This window comes from Prionailurus viverrinus, chromosome B4 (assembly GCF_022837055.1).
Source record: "Prionailurus viverrinus isolate Anna chromosome B4, UM_Priviv_1.0, whole genome shotgun sequence".
In the NCBI taxonomy this organism is placed as follows: Eukaryota; Metazoa; Chordata; class Mammalia; order Carnivora; family Felidae; genus Prionailurus; species Prionailurus viverrinus.
Window position 1 is genome coordinate 32,609,944 of NC_062567.1, and position 19,504 is coordinate 32,629,447.

The 19,504-nt window shown below is 45.8% G+C and overlaps 1 protein-coding gene across 13 annotated transcripts in view; it reads right to left on the reverse strand.

The window, feature by feature from the left end:
* Positions 1-19,504, reverse strand: part of CACNA1C (calcium voltage-gated channel subunit alpha1 C) — a 662,670-nt gene that overhangs the window by 599,669 nt on the left and 43,497 nt on the right. For all 13 annotated transcript variants that reach the window (XM_047867044.1, XM_047867043.1, XM_047867040.1 and 10 more), the window contains exon 2: positions 3,512-3,833. In XM_047867044.1, the coding sequence (XP_047723000.1) occupies positions 3,512-3,833 (322 nt within the window). The remainder of the gene's footprint in view (positions 1-3,511; positions 3,834-19,504) is intronic.

The following is a 19,504-nucleotide window of genomic DNA, read 5'->3' on the forward strand; positions in this document are numbered from 1 at the left end:
AGTTAATAAATCAAAGCAGGGAGAAAGACCTTAGAGATTATCTAGTCCAAACCTCTGAGGCCCAGAAGACCTGAGAAACTTTCTGAAGACTTCACAGCAGGTACTTCCCAGTCAGGACTCGAACCCAGATTCCCTGACTACAGAGTCCAGGGTTCATTCTCCTACCTTAAATGGCCTCTGACCTGTGTTAACAGGGCAATTCTGGGCCTGGAAGGCATCTTAGTCAAGGCTTTAGCTGCTGTGCTAGTTATTGATCCCCCTCAGCCCTATGGGCATAGCTGAGGGTCCATTTACCCAGCATACCTCATGAAGGCTGCCATTTTCTACGTGTGCCTTGATATCCACAAGATGGTAGGCAGCAGACCTGCCTAACCTCCCAGACTGACAGGTACAGAAAGTAAAACAACCTCTCCCAGATTCCAAGCTGACAAATAGCAGAGCCAGGTCCAGAAACAGACCTACTGACTATCTTTTCCAATATGTGCTGCCCCTTGAGTTGGCCAAGGAACTAGTGATAACAGTGGTGATGCCAATGATGACAGTGATGGCAACAGGAAGGACAGTAGCTAACATCTGAGAGCATACTCTGTGCCAGGCTCTTTTCTAACTGCTCCATACAAACACCCTGAGTGATTGAGTATAAAATTGTCATCCCTATTTCCAAATGAGGACAGTGGGGCACAGAAAGGTGAGATGTTAACTTGCCCAACATCACATAGCCTGTGGCAGAATGGGATTCAAACATAGGAAGTCTGGTTCCAAAGTCTGAGTTTGTAAGGACTACTCTATGCTGATATATCTTAAAGTTACCCTAAAGCATTTTTAGGGAGTTAGCACTTTATTCCTCCTATCACAAAACCTCTTCCCTTCTAGCCCTTTCCCCATCTGCTTAGGAAAGTGACATTCAACCTAGGGGCTGCTCAGTTTCATTCCCATCATCTGGTCCCTTGTGCTCCTCCCACCAGGGTGATAGCACATCAGTTCAGCTAAGCCAGACCTCATGCATCCAATCCTCAAATGTCAACTTGTTTCTTCCACCAAAGTGGGTGATGGCTAAGCTTGGGGTGTCTCTTACACTATCAGTTCTACATTCTCTGCCAATCCAGGCTATCCATCCATCATCTTATGCTAAAAGTCCCTCCTACTTCTAGAGAAGATAATGTGTAAAGAAACCAATCAGGCAGATAAGAAAAGCCATCAGCTGCAGAGTGGAGGAGAACTCAGGTTGAGACCTGGAGGCGTACTATATCACCCTGTGGCAGCCAGACCAGTTTTAAAACTGTCTTCCCTTCTTAATGACAGCATCAGATTCCACTCTTTCAAGGAACACTGACTAGCTAATACACCAGACCATCTCTTTACCTGTCCAGTTACCCTTCCAAGGCAATCTAAGAATGCTACCCAACTAGCACTGCTGAGGCTGGGCCCACTTCCTTTCCTGCAGTGAGGAGGGCACAGTCACCCAGGTGGTGTGGCTGCAGCACCCCTCTGCCCAAGCGTGGGGGTGCAGTGAGGTGGCTGGGTCCACAGGTGGCACACCAGGTAACTGCCTTGTTAACACTGCTGCTGACCCAGTCAAGGGTCTTTTCATGAATCCCAGACTCAGGCCTCGTGGGGCTTTCTGACCAGTTTCCATGGACAACACATCAGACATTTTCATTACAAAGCCCCCATTCTCCCACACTTCCCCATCATGCCCTGTGTACTGCTATCTCCTCTCTTCCCTTTCTCCCAGGCTACTATGGCACCTGGCACTTCATTCTGCACTCAGTGCTCCTTGTCAGGGAGCTGTCCATCCCAGGAGAGGAAGAACAGACTTGAAGTTAACTAGTACTCACTGAATACATCCCCTGACATAGCTTTTCTGAAAATGCTTCCACATGCACGGACTCTGCAGCCCTTGTTAATTCTCTGGTTATTCCCTATTAAAGATGAGAAAAGTGGACCCATGACCACTCAAGAACACAGGAGGCATGGCCATGATGGGAGTGGTTCAGGCTCCAGATCCAGGTGCCACTGTGTCCCAGTGGGCTGGATGGTGTTCCCCTGAACATCTACTCTGGTACCTATCCTCTATACTATGTGTGCATGGGGAATGGGAAATGTATGGATCTGGGACTTGGGGAACCTCAATTTGAAACCCAGCTCTGTCCATTGCAGGCTATGTGATCTGACCAAGTTCTTCAGCTTCTCCAGGCCTCAGTGCCCTCCCCTTTGGGGGAGCCTGACCTGCATGGCCCCCACCTTTCCCACTCTGTGGTTCTGATTGAGCAGTTATGACAGCAGCATAAGGAGGTTGTGCAGAGCCGAGCCTCTCACCCAGTCATCTGGGAACTGGAAGCATGCTTGGCCACTCAGGACAGACGGCCAGCTTGCACTGCATTCTCATAAAGTTATTTTTGAGTGGAGGGGCTCAAACATTTATAGAACTGACATTTATTGCTAAACAGAAGCTCTTCTCTCCGGAGCCATCTTCTTTTGCCTTCCAACCACTACCCAAGACTTTTAAATCCTTCTATGGAAAGTCATGAATAACACCAAACACTCCCATCCTGAGCCCCGGAAGACATGGTAGCCCTGCCTGCATGAACTCTTATTATGGAAATGCCCAAACTAAGTGCCAGAGGTCTAGTCCTGTCTGTCACTGACCATATGACCATATGGAGTTCAATGTCATCACTGGGGAAAGTCAGAGGTGGCCCTACTGATCTTGAAGCTCCTATCAATCTCCACCAACCCACAATTCCCAGGACATTAAGGGGCCTATAATTCCACAGTGAGAGTCTGGCCCTTCAGAGTCATTTTCTCTGAAGGACCCACTCACTGGGCTCTATACATACAAAGTGGATCTGTGTTGAAACCTCCAGGCCAGCGTTCTCCACTTTGGCTATACATCAGAATGATGTGGAGAGTTTTAGAATTATGCCTGAGTGGGGCTCAGGCACCTGTATTTTGTTACAACATTCCAGGTGATGCTAATGTGCAGCCAAGTTTGAGAACCACTGTTCCTAAGCCTTGAACCAAGAACCAGGGTCACTGACCACTACCGTCTTGCACCTCTTGGGCTCTTTCACACTAGAGAGAGGGGAGGTCATCAAACTACGCCAGTGCCATAACAAGGGAGGTAAAGAAGGCTATGGAGTAGCAGCATGTAACCACTATTAACCCAACACACCTGGAAAGGCTCAGCTGGGTGAGATATTTCATAACCTCTTAGGATCATTTTCTCAAATGTTGCTTATCGTATGAAAAAATATATGAAAAAGATACCCTGCTTGTTATTCCAGCAGATTCCTGGGCCCTGTCCCCAGACATCCTGATTCATCAAGTCTAGGGCAGGGCCTAAAATTCTGCATTCAAACAGCGCCTCAGTGATGAAGAAGCAGTAGGTCTGAGAGCCACTTTGTAGGCTCAGCTCAGCCAACACAGCTCACTACCTGGTGGCATTTGTGGGGCTGGCCCCGCCAGGGCTCCCAGGGGTCCCCTGCCCAACCCAGAGCACAAAGGATATTTCCATTCGACGATGCTGATGCACGCCCTCCTGATGGGGTTCTTCAGAGTCAGGCAGAGCAGGGCACGGGGCGGGCGTGTGGCAGTCGTGCTGCCCTGCTTCTTGGGTTTCCCATATTGCTGCCGCTTCCGCTGTGTGGAGCTGATGGTGGAGATGGTTGCATTGCCAGCGCTGCCCATCAGCTTAGCCTGCCGGGCCGCGTCGATGGCTGCCTGCCAGGACAAGGCTGCCCCGGGCGTTGGGATGTGCTCGGGGGCGAGCCCCGCAGCCGCATTGGCATTCATGTTGGCGTGAGCTGCACGCGGGCTCCCATAGTTGGAACCTGCAAGAGGAGAGGACAGAGGATGGCAGTTACTAGGGAGAAAACAGGAGAGCTAGGAAAAGGAACCCAGACTTGAGATTTTTAAAAAAATCTTATTTCAAATGATTGCAAGAAACTGGGAGATGACGCATGAAAACATTAATGTGTGATGCTGAGAAAAAGAGTCAGGAAAACTATTCTGGTTGCAATTCAGCTGTGTGACCCTGGACATGTCACTCCTCCTCTCTAGTTTCACTGATTCATTTTAGGCGACAAGACATAAGATGTATGCATTACAGCATGCATGTATGGTACGTGTATGCACCCAGGAGCACCGAGCAAGGGAGAAAAGGAGGACACAGAAAACAGTACATGTGCAAGATATGTCTATTAAAACACATATTTATAAGAACACATGCAAATAAAGGATATTCATAAATATAACAGAATGGTTGTTTAAGGAAAGTTAGGAGTAAAAAAGGAAAGTAGGATATGGGGATACAAAGGAAGAATGGATGAATGAGTGAATGAATGAGAGTCACTGCATGAAGCAATGATGGCAAACGTACAATGAATTGAAGAGTGTAATTCACTCAGGTCTCTACCCAAGTTCCAAAAATAAAAATAGTATAATAAAAGAAAGGCACTGGAACAAAGTAAGATTATATCCTGGTACCTTAAACCTATCTAGGCAATGAGTGTTGGTTGGATACGAGGGGGTAGGGGGTTGGATACGAGGGGGTAGGTGGTTTTAAATTATGTCAGCAAATCTTTGACATCCCTCCCATTAAGAAAGAGGACCTATGTCCTTTCCTTCTGAAATGGGATTTGTCTCGGGTGACTGTTTTGACCAATAAAGTACAGCAGAATGACAGTACATCACTTCTAAAACTAGGTCCAAAATATGCAGTGTAAGCCCTGTGGCTTCCGTGTGGTGAGGAAGCCCAAACTAGCTTACATGGAGAGACCACATGCAAAGAGAGAGACTCCCAGCCAGCCCCCAGATGCTCCAGTCACCATCTGACTGCAACCCCATGAGAGAACCAAGAAATTCCTGACCCACAGAAACTGTGGGAGACAGCAAGGTGTTTGCTGCTATCAGCCACTTTGTTTTGGGGTGATTCATTATATAGCATTTGATATCTGGGAAACGGAGCTCTGTATGACAAGGATTGACAGGGTGGGGTAGAGGGACACTGTCAGGAAGGAAACCTGGGTAGAAACCAGTGAAATCCAGAACACAGGCATCTGCACTTCTCTGATTTAAAGGCACCTAGAGCCTTCGAGACTGCCCCCAAGACACAATGCATACTTTCTGGGCACTCTTCAGTCTGATCAGCTGGATTCCTCACCCTAGAATCCTACAAGGTTCACCCAGGATCAGCTCAGCCTGGGCCCAGACCTGAATGCCCCAGGACAAATGCGTGACCTGGAGACTTGTCACCTGGTTGGGTGCCACAGGATCAAGAGTAGCAGCAGAGAATGGGGTGGCAGTGTGGGGCAGTGAGCCTGGCACCTGGATGCCACATCAGTTGCCATCAGCGACTGTGGCTGGAGCAAGCAAACCAGTTGCATATGCATGTCACCTCCAAACCTCCTCACAATGACCCTCTTCTCTGTTCAGTATACACAAGGCTCTTCCAGGGAAACTGCTGGGCCCAAAACAAACTGCCTTGTGGAGCCCCTTCCCTCTCTTCGCCACAACTCACTAGTATTCAGATGAACACTTAGCACCTCTCCCTACTCTTATCTTGGATTGAGCCTTCTGTGTTTGACCCTCAATATAACTTTTGTTCCCACTGTGACCTGCTATCTAGACCCTATCACCACCACCACCAGCCCTGTCTCCCCACAGGGGATAAGCAATGACCCATTTTAGCCAGACAGAATGCAGACATACTCTGTCCTAGAGACAGACTCTAGCAACCTCATCGGTCTCCTGCATCTAGCCATGTCTGACACTAGCCTTACCCTGAGCCTTCGGGTTATATTACTTAAGTAACTCAGTGCTAACTCAAATTGAGTTTCTATCCTTTGCAACCAAAAAAGACCTGACCAATATGCCTGCTCAATACAACAAAGCTTGTACCTGTCTGGGCTGTCATTTCTGCTAAATTCCAAAATCTATGTCCTTTCCATCATCACACCAGTGACAGACAGTAAATAAGTTTTCACTCTTATGCCAACTGATTGACTTGACTGCCCAAAAGGTTGTACCTAAAGGATTCAGAGTCTTCTCTGACTACAAAGAAAAGTATATTGTGATAGATTAGTGATGTCTGCCATGGGCACAAAGGGTAGGAAATGGTATCACAGATGCCACGAATTTACCACCCCTGTTATGATACCAAGATGAGCACATCAGTTCTTCTTTAGTACCAGCTGGTCTACAGCCTTCTTGTCCCGACAGTTGCCTCCTGCACTATTGCCATCTGGTCGCTGTAGCATTAGAGCCCCACCCCCAGTCCCCAGGGCCTGGAAAATTGCCTCTTTGCTATACTCAATTCATGGCTATATTCTCAACATGACACTGACTCCTGCCTCCCCATATATTCCATTCACCTTCCTCTTTTCCTCTGCTCCAGCTGCTCTGGGCAGCTGCTGCACCCCCAGGGGTAAAGTATTTTAACTGGAATGTCAGGATCATGGAGAACCCAATACTTCCTATGAGAAGTCTTCTCTCTCTCTCCCGCACCTTGCCATTGCCCTCCCTACACTCACTGTGTGGATCATAGGCATAAAGCAAGGAAGGCCCCCAGTAAGGCTGGGCCTTCACTTTCTTATAATACCCCAGAGGAAAAAACTAGAAGAGAGGATTTGAATTAATAAGGGCACCCGAAGCATGAGAGCTGGAAGCATTCATATCTCCATTTAACACATAAGAAAACAAAGGAGCGTGTGACTCATTAAAGGTCACAAAGTGAGACAATGAGAGATTTCAGCAGCATGCACAGCACTCATAGTTAACTGCTAGACTATACTCCGCCTCCTCAGAATTCACACATGTACCCCACAGGCATATACACGTGTGTGCCCACCACCATGGCCACGAGCAGAGCACACATCTCCTACTGGGTTTGTGGGCCTTGATGGTGAAGGGGCTGCATTTCTTTTTTGTTTGTTTTTAATGTTAGTTAATTAGTTTGTTTATTTTGAAAGAGAGAAATAGAGAGTGAGCAGGGGAGGGGCAGAGAGAGAAGAAGACAGAATCCCAAGCAGGCTCCACACTGTCAGCACAGAGCCCGATGCGAGGTCAAATGCACGAACCATGAAATCATGACCTGAGCCAAAATCAAGAGTCGGGCACTCAACCAACTGAGCCACCCAGAGGACCCAAAGGGGCTGCATTTCTGACCTAAGAACATCCTTTATGTTTGGCATGATCTTCACAGGAAGGATTCTACTACGTGATTAGCCCCTTCAGTAACCCTTGGGGTGCCTCTGGGATGAATGAAAGGGGAAGGTGTCCCTTTTTCTATCAACTGTGTTGGAATGACCAGTAAACAGTGGCCTGATCTCATTTCTTATTGGGTTCACCAGGGTTGGAATTCTAATGTTATCCATTCCATCTGTGGTATATAATTTTTCCTTACTAGACTCTCTGCTTGGCATTGACAACACTTAATGGACTCTATTTTAGTTCCTCGACTAACTTCTCCTCCCTCACATGCATAAAAGCAGCCATGTCTCCACCACTGTCAGCCTCTCCAGACTCCAATTCTCTTCTCACAAGCCCTCAGCACCTCACACCTTCCCGCAGATCACTGTCTTCAAACTCTAATCTTCATACTGTCTCCTAAGCACTGTCTTAATCCTCCTCTCTCCTACCACTTGCCAGTTTGAAAAGCCAAGCAATCCTGGGAAGAAGGCAGGAAGCACCAGCATGAGAACACATCCATTGCCTCAGAAAGGCTGTGGGGTTGGTGGGGGGGGAGGGTTACGTCCTATGCACCTTGAGCTGTTGACATTGAGAGCAAGATGACTGTGGCTCCACAGAGCCAATACGTGGTTTTGAAAGCCATGTCTTGGCAAGCTGACTTCTGAGCCACCCTGCACCATGGGTGACCTTATTTATATTCCCAGAGCACAAGGACCTCTCTGGAGCACACCATCTGGAGAAAGCACATACAAATAAGTCCATAGGGAAAAATGGAATGTCAACCTCTCCCTAGCCAAAGAACAAAAAAAAAAAACAAAAAAAAAAAACAAAAAAAAACAGCCTTCATTATTTTGGTCCTGGAAGCTCTGAGCATTGTTACAGCCATGTGACATGACTAAGGCACTGCCACAGTAAACACAGAGCCACGCACAGGTGAGACAAGTAAGGCCCCACAGGGCTAGTCTCCACAAGGGCTGTGCTCCAAGGCCCAGCCTAGCCTCCTCTCCTCTAAGCAATTTTCCCCCATCCACTGGGATGATTCCCTCCCCAGGCCCAAGGCTCTATTAGCATCTCCAGGTCCCACTCAATAAGGGGGCACAACTATCCAAGAATACCAGGAATGGAAAATCACCATCGTAGGCTCCACATTTTTGAACCCAGAGCAGTGCCATGGAGGAAGGGCAAGCAGCATTGTGTCCCTGATGGCTTTTGTTAGCACGAAATAACCACCCAATGCAAAGAGACCAATTTTCAAATTATAAAGCTGATTCAAAGCTCTGTCTCCTGGCTGCCAGCTGAAAAGATGCCACCGTTTAAGTCTGCTCTGGCTCCTGCCTTACTAAACTATTTGTACTGATGTGCTCATCCCTGAATGAGCCCCAGAGAAGATCAGGCCACATACAAACAGGTAGGTGCCCACAACAGCCACCTGCCCCTCACATATAAAAAAATGATTCCCATTTGTCAAATGGCCCAGATCCCCTGGGATCTGTAGCTCCCTCCTCTGCACACAGAGCTGCTGCTTCTCCAAGGGACTAGAACCAGGGCAAGACCCCTGCACAGACTGGTCAGCCATATGTCATTCTGCTCTGCAAGGTTCAAGTAAAGATAAAAAAAAGTCAGGAGGCAGTGGCTTATGCTTCCTTGGCACCCCCATGAGTGAGGCATGGAGCTGGGGACCTGGAAGGTGCTCAGCGATGAAAAAGTTGATTTTTTTTTCCTTTAATCAATCTCCATCCAAGCACCTGATCCCAGGCTTTACTGCAAAAGATGCTTAATATCTATTTGCTAACAACTACACTATGATGAGGTCATGATACAGATGAAGGCAGATAACAGGTAAGCATTAGAAATTGCTGGAATCAGCCCATCTACACCCTAAAGCATGGGCTTATTCAGGCTCTCCCACTTACTTCTTGGATGTGATTATAGGGGAGATTTCTGAAGGAAGAGTTTGTGAGCAATGACTTCCATCTCCCACGCCACCCCCCTCGTCCAGACCTCCATCCATTTCTTGCCCAGAATGCTGCAGTAGCCCCCTGACATTTCTCTCTCCTTTCCTGCCTGTCCCCAATCCAAGTTCCATGCAGCAGCCAGAGTGACCTTTTAAAAATATACATCATAAATCAGGTTCCTGTCATTCTTCTACATAAATCTCTTCAAAATCTGGACTCTTTGCCATGACTTATGAAGCCCACATAGGCTGGCCCTGGCCACTTCTCTCATCTCATTCCCCTCTCAGCCTGGTCCAATGCAGTCCTGACATACTGGCCTCATTTCACTCCTCACAAACACTCGCTTCTTATATGCCACAGTACCTTTGCACATACTTAGAACATTATTCCTTCTGCTCTTGGCTTGGTAATTCCTTCTCACGCTTCAGGTTTGGGCTCAAATAATTCCTTCTCAAAGCCCCCAACCCCAATCCTCCAATGTAAATAAGTAGCACTCCCCATCCCCCTGCCTCCATACACCTTTGAACAAAGATGACTAAACCCCCGGCACCATAAAAAGATTCCCAGTTAGCCATGTGTGTGGAAAAAAGTACAGTGCTGCAGATGTGCTTTGACAGCACGACCTCCTTCTTAGCCCAAGCACCTTCATCCATGCACCAAGGAGGTCACCACTAATGACCAGACTCTAAACACACAACTACAACCCAGATTGATTTATGGAGAGCAAGAAGTAGCAGTTGACGCTTGGCAGAGAGAGAACTGGAAATGCATTTCCTCCTAAAGGCCTAACCATCCTCTCATTTAGCAATCTCTACTGTGCAAAGGAAATGCTTTCTCTCAGGCCAGGGTGTCACCCGAGATCTTCGCAGAAGCCCATTTAGCTCTTGCTGTCTGTCATCTCACTGTAGTGACCAGGGGCCAACATTCTCTTTAAGAGTGTAGCAGCCAACCTGAAACAGAAACCGTGCTTTCTCTGCCCATTAAAGGCCAAATAACTAGAAAGCAGGAGGCCATTAATCTTCTCTAGCTAGAACATTACAGAGATAACTGGGAAACTCAAAAGGGAAGATACTGTCTCCTGGTCTTAGAAGATACCCGATGACCTGTCCATCTTAAGCCCAGGGGTGCTCAGGCAAAGAAGGGTCAGCTCTGGCTCAGCCCCATTCAGCAGATGGGGTAGACTGGTGGATTGACTAAACTCAGCAGCTCTTGCAACCTCCCTGTACTTGTGCCTTCCTGTCCTGTAGAGGCAAAAGTGCTAACAACTATAATTTCCAATATCCCCTGTGGCTGAACTTCCTGATGTGACTATGGGGTTTGGCCAACTCAAGAAGTGAACTGAAACTAAGTCTGTTGGGGAGAGCATCTATTTCACTGCTATAGGGCCAGCAAGGCTATGGCAATGGTTTTTTTGATACCTGGAACATGGATAAGGTGGTGTGATCCTGGAGCCAGCTCTTGGCACAATGGCTTCCAGATTCCTCATCTTCCTAATTATACCAGAGCCCCAGTCCTTTTGGTGAGCCAGTTCTGCAGTGTCGTCCTGGGAGTCATTCCTAGAGGCCCTACCTACAGCCTGCTCTCCTAACCCTTCCAATTAAATTCCCTTGAATTCCTGTATTAAGTATGTTTCCTCTGAAAATGGCTACAGCAGTGTCTGTTGTAGGTCTGACCCCTGACTGAGACATACAGACTACAGTCTCGTTGTCTAATAGAACATCTACAATGATGAAAATGTTCTGTTAACTCTGAGATGTTCAATATGGTAGCCGCCAGTCATTGCTGACTATTAAGCACTTGAAATGTAGCAAGTGCAACTACAGAACTACACTTTAAATTTTATTTAATTTCAATTAGTTTACATTTAAATAGCCACACATGGCTAGTGGCTACCATATTGAACAGCACAGTTCTATATTAAAAGGAAGTCATAATGGAAAGAGTAAAATTTGTGAAGAAACTTTTTTAAAAAGCAATCAAGAACTGATTCAGATGCTGATAGGTGGGTGGATTTTCTGATCAGGAAATAATCACCCTATGCAAAAAGACATGTTTTCAAAGCCTAAGACAGTCTGAGACCCAACAAACAACATTAAAAACAAAAAGTCATTCTTCAGTGGCTAACACTCTTGTCAAGTGAATGAAAAACTAATTATCCCAATGGGCAGATAGGAAAACTGACATGCACCCCCCCCCCCCCCCCCCGCCAACCTAAGTAGGTCCTAAGAGAGCCCCAGGACATCCCAGCTGAAGTGGAAACATCTCCTCAGACCGAGCACCCAAAGGATCTTCTAAGTGTGTCACAGCTGCTACCTGTATCTCTCACCTGAGCCATTTCCACACTATTTTCAATAGCATTCTCTTACACTCTTTCCTCACCCTTCTACAAACACAGTTCATGAGAGATGGGGATGCTCAGAACAGGCCCACCATCACAGTAGTCAAACCTGCTCCAAAACAAAGACAGGGACCCAAGGACATCTGTGGCCATCTCCTCGCTTAATTCAATCAGATACTGCCTTAAATAAAAGCATCACTTGCCTATTCTACATCTCACTCCTCTCTAATGACCAGGGAAAAGGCAAAGAACCTGGAGCATTTCAGGAGCCCAAGACAACTGGAAGAGTGGTAAAGCTACCACACCTTCTAGTGATCCAGCAAACTAAATCTTTTCTTGGTTCTTCAGAGGGCAGCTAGTCAAAAGGAGAGAAAGACAGGAAAAGGAATTCTAGGACTGACTCCCATGGAAGCAAACTAGCCTCCATCTACAGAGGAGGTCTGCCAACATTACCTCGGCTAGAGGACATTAATCATAAAGCCATTTCCCTAGCATTACTCAAGGTCATACTGACATCAGAGAGCAGGCGAAGAAAAACAGCAGAAAACAACTGACAGATACACACCCTAAACCACACTCTCCAACCAAAGATAATAAATTGTGATAGTAATAAAACATTTCTTCCACTTTTTTCCAAGCAGGGAGAGGAGGGAAATCTCAACCTCTTGCTATTTGAACTAAGGAGCCTATCACCACCTGGTGATGGCAAACCTAAATTACAGGACCTAGTTGAGGTTCAATTCAAATTTATCAAGTCAGCCATTTCAGCTTTTTCAGAGTAGCAAATGCAGAGTACAATGCAAAGTAGCCATTGTAGTGAAAAAAATAGATCCGGCCCTGAGTGAGGTCAGATACCAGCTAGAAAACCAGAAAAACTTTCCCTCTGTTTGTAGACGTCTGGGGACAGCTGGCCACAACAATGAAAAGACCAAACACTGGCTCACGGTCTCCTTGGCTACAGCTAATGAATGGCTGAGAGTGGTTACACTCTTATATGGGTGCTCTGCTCGTATTTTTCCAGGAATTCATAAGCTCCTTAAGCACAGGAACCAGCTTTGTGGCCTCAGAAATCCTGGCAGGGTGGTTGTCACCTACTAGGTCCTCAAAACACATCTCCTGCATGGGAGTTCTTTTGCAAAATTTTTATTTCTATGTGGAAGTTTACAGAGATGATGTTATTCGATTGTTTTAGATTAGCATGTCATATGTGTGTTTATTCATGTGTTTATTTCATATATTAGGTGGACATTTATTTCTTATCCCCCATCAGAAGGGAAGCCCCAAGAGACAGGCACCTTTGTCTGTTTTGTTCACTACTGTGTTCCCCAGAGTCCAGAACAGCCTGGAGCATGGTGTGCGTTCCGTCAAAATGTGTTGAATGAAAGAGGGAATATCTCAAAGTGTAATTGTCCCATGACAGTTTCTTCCCATGACATTTTTAATTACTTCAACTTCTGGCCCCAATTTATAGAGGGTTTTGCTGCTTTGCCCCCATTTGATTGGTAGGAAAACAGAGACACAGAGTGACTGCACCTCTCCCAGTCACCAGAACTACAACAGATGAGGCAGTGCTATCTTGAGAGGACACTTGTTAGTGTACTCAGTGGCCTTGACCTCCTTCCTTCTCACCACCTGGGAGGATGGGGTGACAGGAAGACTCACTTGGCTGATACTCATCTGCCCACGTACTTCACCCACTGAACTGGTCAAGGCACCTTTAGGAACCAGCAGTAATTCCTCTGACTCCATCCATGCCTATGAATGCCCAGCCACACTACCACAGTGAATGGCATATGGTCCCTGCAACAGGGGCGTGGCCTTGCTGAGGCTCAGAACTCATAGACTCAGACACTCCATGGGAGGTTCTGTTTTGCGGGAGAGGTCTCAGTATGTCTGGAGCCTCTTCAGCCCTGAGGGGAGCAGAGGAAGCTGAACTCCAGAACACTACACATGCCTCTTTCACTTCACCAGCAGGAAGCATGGGCTGATCAACCCTGTAGGGAAAGCAACACAGCACTCCTAATGAGAGTCTTTAAGGAATTCAATCATTTGACTACCATTCTCAGAAGCTGTCCTAAAGGACTAATCAGAGACTCCAGCAAAACAACGTATCCGAGTATTCACCACAGTGTAAATTATACCAACATCAAATTGAAAATCACCTATAAGTCCAACACAGGGGGACTGGTTACATAAAGTGATCCCACATCCACATAATACAATTTTAGAAGCCATAAAAATTATGTTTTGAAAAATAATATAGAAAAAACTTCCATGATATTAAGCAACAGAAACAGTGCCCAAAAATGTATGGGCCCAATTTTTTAAAAAGACTTTTTTTCATAGAAGAAAGACTAGAAGAAAACACATAGAAATATTCCTAGAGGTTCAACTATAATTTTTTTAATGTTTATTTATTTTTGAGAGAGACAGAGAGGCAGAGCATGAGCAGGGGAGGGGCAGAGAGAGAGGGAGACACAGAATCTGAAGCAGACTCCAGGCTCTGAGCTGTCAGCACAGAGCTGGACGCGGGGCTCGAACTCATGAACCGTGAGATCATGACCTGAGCCAAAGTCGGATGCTTAACTGACTGAGCCACCCAGGCGCCCCTCAGCTATAATTTTTTTTAAAGTCACCTTTCTAGATCATGAGCATGACAAAAATGATTTAAGATCTCTATTGTTTTTACTAAACTTGAAAGGAATATACACTTATTGTTGAAAAATAGAAAAAGTCCAACAATTTAAAAATGTATATCTTAGAAACTCCCCTACTTATGTGTCTATCTAGATTTTGTCCTGTAAATAGTTAGAATAAAGATTTACAAAAATGAAAGGAAGCATGGAAGGAAGGGAGGGAGGGAGGGAGGGAGGAAGGAAGGAAGGAAGGAAGGAAGGAAGAGAAAGAAAGAAATACTACTAGTGGTTATCTCTAGGTGGCCACATTTATTTGCAGAGAGGCAGTTCAGCCTAGAACTCAGGGCCATAGACTTAGAAACCAGGCAGACCTCATGCACATTCTAGCTCTGCTAGTCACTAGCCGTGTGGCAGGAACAATTGCCTTACCTCTCTGTAGCTGAGATTCCTTCTTTGTAAAATGGAAATGATAATACTGCCTATCACACAGCATTGTTATGATAATCAAATGAGTTAATAAATATAAAACTCTCAGAATAGTGCTGAGAGTAAGAACCTTGTAAGTACTAGCTCTTTTTGAAGTTATTATATTTTCCAAATTTGGTATAGTAAATAATTCTTTGGTAATCAGAAAGAAAAAAGTTATGGTTTCAGCTTCATTATTTAAGTATACTTCCAAAATTACTGTAGCCAAACCAGTATCAGATTGTGGTCCAGCTGTCGACATACCCAATCTGGGTGGTGGGGAGCAGGGTTAGGGGAGGCTGTGCACACAGACCCCACCTGGCAAACCGGCCGCCCACCTTCCTAGCCTGCCTGAAGCCTCTTCCTCCCAGTCCCCAGCACTGCAGGAAAATACAAGCCTCTGCTTGCAGCTGCACAGGAACAAGAAGTCCCATGAAAACTGAGCACGCACCTCTGTGCAGCCCTCTGCTGCCTCAAACCTAAGCTCTGGGACAAAGGATAATTACACCCTGTGTCTTCAGCTACAGCTCTCCATGAACGAAAGTATCTAGGTTCGGGGCAAAGTAAAATGGTTGACTTAAAAATTAGCCAAGATACATATATGGGCAAGATGCTATCTTTTTTCTTATCTTGATTTGTAACAACAATTCCATTAAATATCAACTCGGCTCCATGAGATATGAACAGGTATGTGTACACACAGAGAAAGACACCAGGACCCAGAGCCAGGACACCTGTGTTCAGGCCCCAGGTCTGAGGGGTGCCATCCATATCAGCACAAACCCTTCAAAGAAGCTGGAACAGAGTCAGACACTGGAGGCAGGGAGTGGCTTTCCTCCCTCTGGAGCACAACCCCATAGCATTGAACCAGGCCCCTGACCCTGTGGCTGTCTCTCCCACCCCCAGCCGCACTGCCCAGTACCAAGTGATGCACACTTCTCAGTTTACCCATCTGTAAAATAGAGATAATAATACATTACTCATGGGACAATCATAAAGACTAAGTGAGATTAAGTCTATGAATGTATTACCCACATATAAAGATACTTAATAAGAATCATTCCACAGATGCCCACATGCAAAGCCTCAGGGCACCAAAAAAGAACACCTCATTTCCAATGAAGTAAAATAAAACATTAAAGATGTTTTATTAAAAAAAAATATATATATATATATATATTTATTTATTTATTTCCCCAAAAGCACACCCCCTCCATGTTAAGCAACCACCTCTCAAAAACTGCTATATTTCACACACAAATTAATAGTATCAATTCGTGGAAAAGTGAATCCATCCAGAGACTTCCGAACACAGGAATCCAAAGATCCTTGAAAACAGTGCTCCGTTTTCCTAGGATCCTCTATTAGTGAGAGGCTCTGAAATTCTTCTTCCATTACCCCGTGGGATTGCACTGTGGTGGGAAGGGGGTCACTGCACATATTTACACACGAAAAACATAATACACCCATACATGACCTATTTGTCCTCCTCCTGATGTCTCTAATTCTCATTAAGGTGGGACAAAAGAAACACATTAGTGTATTCCTCTACACTCATAGGCTATTTAATAACGATGCTTTGTATAAAGTATAATGCTTCTTTCACTTAGAAAAGTCAAAGCCATTTATCTCATTAATCCCCACAAAACCTTTGCCAGACGGCAGGCAGACAAGATGGTGGAAGGCAACAAAAAAATAAGCAAGTCCCCCTGAGCCTGTTGTTCCTTGGTTAATATTAAGCTTCAAAAGATATGAAGCCATCTTGACTCCTTCCTGAGTTTGGTGAGAGAAGAACCAGACCAGAAGTCAAGAGAGCTGAATTCCAGTCTCAGTTTCATCACCCATTTGTCCTGTGCACTCAGACAAACCGCTTTCCTTCTTTGGCTCTCAATTTCCTCCTCTTTAGAAGGAGAAGGCTCAGCCAAACACCATAAGAGGTCAGGATCCTAGCTCAGACACTCAGGCATAGAAATCTTTGGTCAGGGCATCTCACAGCCCCCATTTCTCCTCCCTAAGCAGTCTAACTCCTACAGAGTTTCTCAGCGCTTGGATCTCCTCCCCACAGACCTCAAAGATACAGGCTGAGAAAGTCAGCCTGACTTTCTCAGCTCCCTGTGTTCACTGGCTGGGCTCCCGGCTAGAGAGGGCCTGAAAGAGGTATGCTTGGCTATCCTAAGAAGCTGCCTCCAATCTGTCTGTGCACACAGGGCAAGGTCAACCTAAAGGGCTACTCAGCTAGGAAGAGCAACAGAGAGAATATGACCCTCCAGCCCTCGTTTCTTTCCTGGTTTCCTATTCCAGGGTTTCCCCAAGACACCTGGTGGTTCAACATGGTTTACATTGAAGTCCTCAAAGCCAGAGAGAGCCCTTCACCCCCATTAAGATAGCATGATCAAAAAAATGAGAAGGGAAGCCTGGGTGGCTCAGCCGATTGAGCACCCCACTCCTGATTTCAGCTCAGGTCATAATCTCATGATTTGTGGGATAGAGCCCTGCATTGGGCTCCACACTGACAGCATGGAGCCTGCTTGGGATTCTCTCTCCCTCTCTCTCTGGCCTTCCTTCGCTTCTCAAAAATAAATAAACATTTAAAAAAATATTTTTTAGGGGCGCCTGGGTGGCGCAGTCGGTTAAGCGTCCGACTTCAGCCAGGTCACGATCTCGCGGTCCGGGAGTTCGAGCCCCGCGTCGGGCTCTGGGCTGATGGCTCAGAGCCTGGAGCCAGCTTCCGATTCTGTGTCTCCCTCTCTCTCTGCCCCTCCCCCAGTTCATGCTCTGTCTCTCTCTGTCCCAAAAATAAATAAACGTTGAAAAAAAAAATTTTTTTTAATTTTTTTTTTTTATAAAATTTTTTTTTTCAACATTTATTTATTTTTGGGACAGAGAGAGACAGAGCATGAACTGGGGGAGGGGCAGAGAGAGAGGGAGACACAGAATCGGAAGCTGGCTCCAGGCTCTGAGCCATCAGCCCAGAGCCCGACGCGGGGCTCGAACTCCCGGACCGCGAGATCGTGACCTGGCTGAAGTCGGACGCTTAACCGACTGCGCCACCCAGGCGCCCCTAAAAAAATTTTTTTTAATTAGAAAATAATAAATGTTGACAAAGACATGGAGAAAGTATGACCCTTGGGCACTGCTGGCTGGAAATGTAAAATGGTACCACAGCTATGGAAAACAGCATGGAGGTTCCTCAAAAAATCAAACACAGAATTACCACACGATCCAGCAATTCCACTTCTGAGTATATACCCAAAAGAACTGAAAGCAGGGACTCGAGCAGATGCTGTATGCCAATGTTCACAGTAGCATTATTCGCAACAGCCAAAAGTTGGAAACAGCTCAGGTGTCCATCAACAGATGAATGGCTAAACAAAATGTGATTTATACATTTAATGGACTATTATTCAGTCTTAAAAAGGAAAGAAATTCTGACACATGCTACAAAATGGATGAACTTTGAAAACATTATGTTAAGTGAAATAAGCCCGTCATAAAATAAATACTGTATGATTCCACTTCTATGAGGTCCCTAGAGGAGTCTTATCCATAAAGACAGAAAGTGGATTGGTGGTTGCCAGGGCCTGGGGGGTAGAAGGGCAAGGGAAGTTAGTGTTTAATGGGTACAGAGTTTCATCAGGAAGATGACAAAGCTCTGGAGAAGGATGGTGGTGACAATAGCACAGTGATGTGAATGTACTTAATGTCACTAAATTATGTACTAAAAAAACATTAAGATAGTAAACTTTATGTAAGTTTTACATAATATAAAGATATTAAAATTTTAATTTAATTTTTTATAAAAACCAGAGAGGGAGGAGTGTTGGACCTGAAGCACTTAAAGGACATTCCAAGAGGAGTGAGATCTAGGAAGTGAGGGGCTGCCTTCTCAGGAACAGAGCGCTGGAAGGCAAAGGCATCTGTAATGTATGCTACTTGAGCCATCCTCAGGAAGGGCTGGGTAGGGTGCATGCACACTAGAGGGAGGTGTGCAGCAGGACGAGTCTCTACCCCTACACATGCGCCTCCCCACATAGGCTTCCACTTGGGCCCTCAGCACATGACATAGGCCCAGAAAAGGATGCAAAGAGTTTCGTCATAAATTGTTCCCAATTATCAAATAAATCACACATGCACATATACAAACATGCCTTCACAAATGAGTGAAACCAGACTCACATCCAAATACCTCTATAGTGTTCTCAAGCTCCACTGAATATCAGGCGTCAGATCTTTGGCTGGGAAAGGTGGGTAACCAGAACATTAGATCAATCCCTGGATTTCCATGGTTTCAGTCTTGTCCAAAAACTTTGCTCTGGGCACCTGGAGTATCTCCAGAGCAGGCTGTGACTTGTTCATCTCTGTAGCTCTGATGCCTAGCCCAGTGCCTGACACACATCAGGTACAAAAAGAAGTGTTTGCCGAAGGAATATGATTTCTACCTAGCATCTGATAGTTTTACGTGAGGGGACAAATGACGTCATTCCCACTGCTAATGATGAAACCAAGGCAGAGAGAAACACATGGACCCCATCCAACGAGACCCAGGCCAGGACTGACTTAGCCACCCCCAAGTCTTCCAATTTCTCTGGCATCTCAAATCCATGCTCTTTCCTCAGAGACTCTTACAGCCAGGAATCCCTTGAGCTCTCTCCCTCTGTGTGTGTGTGTGTGCACGTGTGTGTGTGTATGCATGTGTGTGTACATATGTTTCCTCTCCTTTGTTTTTTTTATTAAAAAAATTTTTTTAAGTTTATGTATTTTGAGAAACAGACAGAGAGAGTGAGCAGGGAAGTGGCAGAGAGAGAGAGAGAGAGAGAAAGAGAGAATCCCAAGCAGGTTCCACACTGTCAGCGCGGAGGCCAATGCAGGGCTTGAACTCACAGACCATGAGATCATGACCTGAGCTGAAACCAAGAGGC